Source organism: Equus caballus, chromosome 10, assembly GCF_041296265.1.
Source record: "Equus caballus isolate H_3958 breed thoroughbred chromosome 10, TB-T2T, whole genome shotgun sequence".
In the NCBI taxonomy this organism is placed as follows: domain Eukaryota; kingdom Metazoa; phylum Chordata; class Mammalia; order Perissodactyla; family Equidae; genus Equus; species Equus caballus.
The window spans coordinates 49586165-49594029 of NC_091693.1; the positions used below are offsets into that span (position 1 = coordinate 49586165).

Sequence of the window (7865 nt, forward strand, 5' to 3'; positions counted from 1 at the left end):
ATATACGGCATCAGAAAGTAGGACCTGAAACAATCTCACCTTCTCACTTTCTCGGATCAGCATCTCCTGAAAACATACTCAGTACCAACACAAGGCCCGTTGTGTGCTCACTGCTTCCACGGACCACCAGCTCCTCCAATCATGAGCCTGCCAAGGTTCTGACTTCCATTCCTTTTGGCGAGGTCATTGCTTCTCTTCGGGATTCTGGGGGCAAAAGCTCAATCTGGAACCAGGAAACATTTTCTCCAGGTCTTCTCAAAGCTTTTGCTGTTTGGAAGAGTTTCCTTGTTTGAGCCACCTCACTGTGTGGCTCACAGCTATTGCTTTCTGGAAGGGTTTCTCTGTCTAAGCCAGCAACGACTACTGCTGTCTGAGGGTTTATTCACTGTCTGGTCAGTGCTCAATTTCTGTCTTTTGTGTTGTTTGTCCAAACAGCTGTAGCCAGTGGCTCAGAAGCACAGGTAACAACCTAAGGCTTGCAACTGGTGTCTCTTTGTCTGCCCATGCTTTAACATGGGAATTTTGTCTTCTAAAAGTTCCTGAGAAGTTCCTCCCCGGAGAATTCCAGCTAGTTTCATGTTTAAGAACTACAATCCTTCCTCTTATAAATTTTTGTCCAGATGGACCAAAAATACCAAAAATGATTTAAAATTACAGTGGCCATTTTGGGGCTCCTTTGAGTTTCCCAAACGTTTTTGTGCACTAGTTTTGAGAACCTTGTACCAGACAATTTGAATGCAATAGTTAATTTCTAAAAAATCAAGCAAGCCACCTACCAGCACACCTACTTAAAAACTACGGTCTCAGAAGCTATAAATGTTTACAAATAACAGCAATCTTATTACGCTTGTTTCAAGTCCTGAGAGCTTGGCTTGGTGACCATCAGGGTGGGGGGCCCAAGATATGGCTGGATAGAAACGTGGGTTGAAACTCTTTTGCAGCTAGGGTCTTACCAAACTGCTGCCAGCCTCAGGGAAATTACATTGGCCATTAGAAGGAACGTTCGAATTAGATAAGATCATTTAATGGGACTGGCCTGGTAGCGCAGCAGTTACGTTCACACGTTCCACTTCTTGGCAGCCTGGGGTTTGCCAGTTCAGATCCTGGGTGCGGACATGGCACTGCTTAGCAAAAGCCATGCTGTGGTAGGTGTCCCATATATAAAAAAAGGTAGAGGAAGATGGGCACAGATGTTAGCTCAGGGCCAGTCTTCCTCAGCAAAAAGAGGAGGATTGGCAGCAGATAGCTCAGGGCTAATCTTCCTCAAAAAATAAATAAATAAGTAAGTAAGTAAGTAAAACACTTTGCTATTTTTGACAAACTTCCCAAAATCAAATTCTAAATGAAGTCTTGCTGACCCGGAAATAACTCTGAGGTTTTCCAGGGGGTCCCTGCCAACACCTTATCTCAAAAGAATTTGTTTTCTTTTCCTATAGAAAGGGAGATATTAAACTAAGTAGGCTTATTTGGAATATTAAATCACACGGGAAGCATTGTCAAATAAAGGATGATAAACCTTCTTACGTTATATTGCGTGGGTGAATGTTATTAACATAAGTGTTCTGGGACCGGCCTAGTGGTGCAGCAGTTGAGTGTGCACGTTCTGCTTTGGTGGCCTGGGGTTCGCCAGTTCTGATCCCGGGTGTGGACATGGCATTGTCTGGCACGCCATGCTGTGATAGGCATCCCACATATAAAGTAGAGGAAGATAAGCACGATGTTAGCTCAGGGCCAGTCTTCCTCAGCAAAAAGAGGACGACTGGCAGCAGTTAGCTCAGGGCTAATCTTCCTCAAAAAAAACACACATAAGTGTTCTAAAAATTATATAACATTCCTAGAATTCTGATATGTCTTGGTATAACTATCAGTCAGTCATAATTATAATCACTATCTTAAAATGCATGTCATAAAGATAACCAAGTTTCTTTGCCAATTGCATTATAACGTTAAGTCTTTTCTTGTCCACAGACAGTAATTCTTTTACTCTGATGCTTTTGTAAAAATGTCTCATCTTCAGAGAGATTCACAGAAAGGATTCTGACACTTACTTTAGAATACAGGTTTCTGATAAACTTTCACATTATAAAACTGAACTTGGGGGGCCTGGCCCTGTGGCCAAGTGGTTAAGTTCCCACGCTCCACTCCAGAAGCCCAGGGTTTCATCAATTTGGATCCTAGGCGCAGACCTAGCACTGCTCATCAAGCCAGGCTGAGGCATCGTCTCACATAGCACAATCAGAGGCACCTACAGCTAGAATATACAACTATGTACTGGGGAGCTTTGGCAAGAAGAAGAAAAAAAAGATTGGCGACAGATGTTAGCTCAGGGTCAATCTTTAAAAAAAAAAAACTGAACTGGGTAAGAAATGACAAAATTCTACCTTATCTTCTTCCTCTTTCTTGCAAAAAGAATACTCTGATCTGCATCTCCCAATCTATTACAAAAGGGAGAAAACTTTCTGACTATTGGGTTTGTCATCACAAGCCTCATCTTGTACAGAAATCTAGAGAATCCTTTGGTACATTTAATTATCAATCTCTCTGCTATTCCTCCCCTAATTCCTTGTGCTGTCTAGAACTTCTCACCTAACCAATTGAACTTCCAGAGATTTAAGAGGTAACATTTATAACTGCTGTAAATATCTCTTGTTTTACTTGGGTAAACACCTCTAGCAACATAGAACAAGACAGAAATCAGGCACAAGCTGAACGGTTAAATGCAGTAACATCCTGTGGTTCTTTGATCTCTTTAGCTGGGTGCCCTCAGGCACTGCCTCCTAGTTCAGCTCTAAGCTCCATTTTCAATTTTTTTTTTTTTGAGGAAGATTAGCCCTGAGGTAACATCTGCCGCCAATCCTCCCCTTTTTGCTGAAGAAGACTGGCCCTGCGCTAACATCCGTGCCCATCTTCCTCTATTTTATGTAGGATGCCTACCACAGCATGGCTTGCCAAGCAGTGCCATGTCCACACCCAGGATCCAAACCAGCAAACCCCAGGCCGCAGAAGCGGAATGTGTGAACTTAACCCCTGCGCCACCAGGCCGGCCCCTATTCTCCATTTTGAACTTAGCATTTTGCTTGTTATTACAGGAATTCTTGTTGCTGTAAAACTTTGTCTCCTCTGCATAGCTCAATGTTACAAAAACACCACTCAGATAATGGTCACTCAGCACACTGAAATGATTACTACGGTTTATGAAACTTCACGTGAGAAACTTCAAGGAACTGCAGAAGATGTTTACCCTTAAAAGAACTTGACAACAGAGCCTTCCTCTGCTCTGGCACTCTTGTTCCTCAAATGCAGCCTAAAAGCTCCAAAGGAAACTGCTTTCCCTCCTACATGGGACATGACATACCAAGAATGAGACTTCCTGGTGACGAGGGACTGACAATGCTTTGACAGCTGCTCGGCAAGGCTTTCCAGTGTCTGATCAGTGATGCTTTCAGAGAAAGATCTTGATCAAAAGGGGACAATGAAAGATGACATGAGTGGAGCCACATTAAAACAGAGCTGGAACAGCTATTTCAGAAGAACTGCCTTGCATGTCTTGTTTTCTTTATCTTCCAAACTGGACCAAACCAACACTCCAAGAAGTCAGTAAGCACAAGAATATGCTGTTTGCAAGGACTAAAGAAACTGGGCTTTACTCATGACTGAATCGCTAACCAATCAATGAAGTACAAGTCTAGCCTCTTGCCTAATGACTGAATCTCAATTCAATCTATGAAGTACAAACCTAGCCTTACCTCCTCTAGTACCAAGGAACTCTTTTTTAACACAACTTACCTCATCCTCCGCCCTTTTCCCCATAAAAGCCTTTGACCTCTCTGCCACAATAAGGACACTATTGGGTTTCTATCCGAATCTGAGCTCCCCAAACTGCAATTCTTTGATCCCAAATACATGTTTTGCCTCTTGAACTGGTTTCTACTTCTGTAGATTGACACAGCTCACATTGATTATTTATATTTACTATGTGCCAGGCACTGTGGTAAGCTCCTCATATGCATTTTCTAGGTCTCACAACAATCTTATTTACAGCAATAACAATAGCAACGACTCTTGTATACAGCACTTACTATATTCTAGGCATCTAATCCTCACAGCAACCCATAAAGTAGGTAACATTATCCCCATTTTACAGATAAGGAAACTGAAAAGTAAAAAAAGAGTTAAAGTCACAAGGCCAGCAGCAGAACTGGGAATCCATGTCACAGAGTCTGGCTCCAGAGTCCCTGCTTTTAACTACTCCCTGTAACTATTTAGCAGCTACCATAGGCAATATATCAAGAAAGTGAGACTTAGGGGGAGTTAAGTAACTTGTCCAAGGCCCCAAAAGCAATTAAGTAAAAGAGAATGGATCTGATCTTCAGCCATACTTCAGTTCCAGTACCCAAGCATGCTCTTAAGCACTCTGCTCTTCCTGAAAATAGAGTCATCAAGGAGGTAAAGATGTGTGATATTATGGCTTATAATAACACATATTTGGTCTTCAACCCCATTTGTAGCAGAGTTCCTAAAACCCTTGGAATTTCCTGTGATGCAAGTGATAAAGGTGCCTTCTGTTATGTTAATGAAGTGAATTTTGGAAAGCACCAAAGGATGGGGGCTGGTTGCCAGGAGAACCAACCATCTGATTAGAGAGTTGGAACTTTCAGTCCTAACTCCCTGACCTCTGGGGAGGGGAGAGAGGCTGGAGATTGAGTTCAATCACCAATGGCCCAAGATTTAATCAATCATGCCTATGTAACGAAGCCTCCATAAAAACCCAAAGGACATGGTTCTGAGAGCTTCCAGGGTGGTGACAGTAGGGTCCCTGGAGAGGGCATGGAAGCACTGCACCTCTTCCCACATACCTTGCCCTATGTTTCTCTTCCATCTGGCAGTTCCTGAATAATAAACCAGTGATCTAATAAGTAAAATGTTTCTCTGGGTTCTGTGAGTGACTCTAGCAAATTATCGAACCCATGGAGGGGCTTGTTTGAACCTCCATCTACAGCCATTTGGTCAGAAACACAAGTAACAACCTGGATTTGTGATTGGTGTCTGAAGTTGTGGGATAGGGCAATATTGCAGAACTGAGCCCTTAACCAGTGGGATCTGACGCTATGTGCAGGGAGATAGGGGCAGAATTGAGTTAAACTGTAGAACACCCACCTGGTGTCCGAGAATTGCTTGGTGGTGCTGGAAAATCCGTGCACTGGAATTGGGAGACAGAAATGTAGGATGGCAGTGGTAGTAGAGATGAAGAGGAAGGAAGAGATTCAATACTAAGGAAGTAAAATCAGGAGGACTTGGCTATATGTGAAGGAAAAGGAGTGAAGAGTTGAGGACACTCAGTTCTCTCTAAATGACTGACTAGAGAGAGGGTGGTGCCACCAGAGATAAAGAACACAGAAGGAAAGACAATTCTAAAAAATTCTTATTTCAGATCCCAAGCTCCAATGAGAATCAACGTTTTATAAGTCTTTGGTGTCGAATAAAAATAATGTTGTTTCCAAATAAAGGAGAAAAATAGACAGACAACACAATCAACTCTTCTCTGAGCAAAAAGTTTGAAATTATTACTGAAAATGGAAAGAAACAAACCTGAAAGACATCTCTGACACTGGATAGAATTGGACAGACAATGGGAGGCGAAGGCAAGAGAGAAGCAAAGGCATCCTAATCTCCTTAATTCAACTGAACTTTTTAATAGCTTTTGAGTCCAGCAGCATTCCTAGACAGTCTGAGAATCCATGAGGGGTTCTCACACTTTAGTGTCACATTCCTAAAATCTTATCTAATAAGGACTACGAACCATTTCCCCACCCTACTCCCAAAACATAAACACCAATTTTGCATCCAATTACAGTGGTGGGGAATCATAAATCCCTTGTTGCGGGTTCATGATCCCTAGATTCAGAACCCTGTTCTAAATTCTAAAGCTCACTTATAGAAAAATATCTCTAGTAACAATACATAATTCAGGAGGCTGTCACTACAAGCTCAGCTCATATAAACTGATTATCTCTTTCCTTAGTCCAGCCCACCAAAAATCAGTTTTCTTTCTAGACCTCCCCGTTTGTGTTAGTGACTCCCTTTACCGGAGGCTCACAGGCCAGAAGCCCCAGGGGATGTCTTCGACTTCTCCCTGTGCTTTGCTTCACACGTTCAATTTGTTATTACCAAAAAGAACTGCCTCTTATGTTAGTGCCCTGCTGCTCCAGACCCAAAATACTGCCGCTGCTTCCTAAGCAATGGGATATATATGTAGACAATCCATTCGTGACTGAATAAGTTCTAGATATTGGAGTTAGGGGGAAAAAAAATTTCTACTCTCAAGAAGCTCATAGAGGGGCTGGCCCCGTGGCCGAGTGGTTAAGTTCCAGCGCTCTGCTGTAGGCGGCCCAGTGTTTCATTGGTTCGAATCCTGGGTGCAGACATGGCACTGCTCATCAAACCACGCTGAGGCAGCGTCCCACATGCCACAACTAGAAGGACCCACAACGAATATACAACTATGTACTGGGGGGCTTTGGGGAGAAAAAGGAAAAAATAAAAAAAAAAATCTTTAAAAAAAAAAGAAAGAAGCTCATAGATATTGGGAGTGGGGAAGCATAAAGTAGGAAATTAAAATGCAAAGTGAAAAGTGCCTGATAAGGGTCCTCAACTCAGATGGGGAATAGGAAGTCAACGAGAGAAGACTCTTAAAAGGCCAAAGACCCATCTCCCAGAAAACTCTAATTCATCTCATAATTCCTATGGTTAATATCATACAGTTAGCACTAGCTGTCTTGCCCTGCTCTTCAGGTTTTTCCTGTGTTTATGAACTGTCTCCAAAAATAGACGCTAAATTCCCTGGAGGCAGAGACCGTAGCGGATCTGTCTCCTCACAGTGCCACCCTGTGCCTTACTCACAGCAAAAACGCAATCAGTACTCGTCAATGGGCCGAAAAAGAAGGGACAGGACAGAAAAGAAAACATTCACCCAAACTATCAGGGGTGGCCGGACTCGGCACACTTGGGTAATACACATGTCAAAAGGGCCGACATGCAACCTCAATTACAGTAAAACAAACTACATTTCTTTCCGAAGGCCGCGTCTGCCACACGCAGTCCAGAGCGCTGCGTGGAGGTAAGTTGGTGGAGAGGAAGAGGGAAGCGACCCCCAGGTAAAAACAAAAGGCTCCTTCCAATCTCCTCAAACACGCGCGGACGCCTCCGCCAGTGGCCAGCCCTGAGGAGGGGGCGAGAGTGACAAGTCGCCGCTTTTCTCCCACCTTAAAGCAGCGCGTCTCCGCACAGAGCCGCAGCGTGCGTGCGGAGGCGGGCCGGGCGCTCTCTCTCTCCCTCCTCGTCTTACCTGCTTGGCCAAGAACCTGCCTAGCTCGCTGCGGCTCTTCTCGTTCTTCGCAGCGATTAACCGCAGCGGCGCAGCCGCCACCTCCAGCAAGAGATGCTCCATGACCGCGGGTCCTCCGCCCGGGGCGCCCACCAGCGCTCCCTGCCTCAACCAGAGCCGCCGAGCCGCTGAGGACCCCACGCCGGACCTGCCACCAACTACGCCCCCAGGAAAACTGGCCGCCGCTGCTCCACAGACACCGGGGAAGCTGCGACACACGTGGGGGAGCACGCGGCGCAATGCGTCATCAGCCCGCGACGGCGACGGCAGGACGGCCGCAGCCCCACCCCCTCGGCAGCGGAAACGCCGAGTGTCTCTACCGCTCCAATTCCGGGAGGGGAAGCGAGGCAGAGATAGCTATTGCGTTCCGGGTCCAAGGCGTGCCGTGATGGAAGGTCCCGGAGACGACGCATGGCGGGACAGAGAGACAGAGGATTCCACTAGGCTGGAGAAGCGAGGGAGCCCCAAGGGGCGTGTGATC

At 45.1% G+C, this 7865-nt stretch overlaps 1 protein-coding gene across 2 annotated transcripts in view; it reads right to left on the reverse strand.

The window, feature by feature from the left end:
- MDN1 (midasin AAA ATPase 1) overlaps positions 1-7651 on the reverse strand; it is a 160309-nt gene extending 152658 nt beyond the window's left edge. For both annotated transcript variants that reach the window (XM_023650797.2, XM_023650796.2), the window contains exon 1: positions 7346-7651. In XM_023650797.2, coding sequence (XP_023506565.2) covers positions 7346-7447 — 102 coding nt within the window. In that variant the 5' untranslated portion in view covers positions 7448-7651. The remainder of the gene's footprint in view (positions 1-7345) is intronic.
- Positions 7652-7865: the final 214 nt, after the last annotated feature.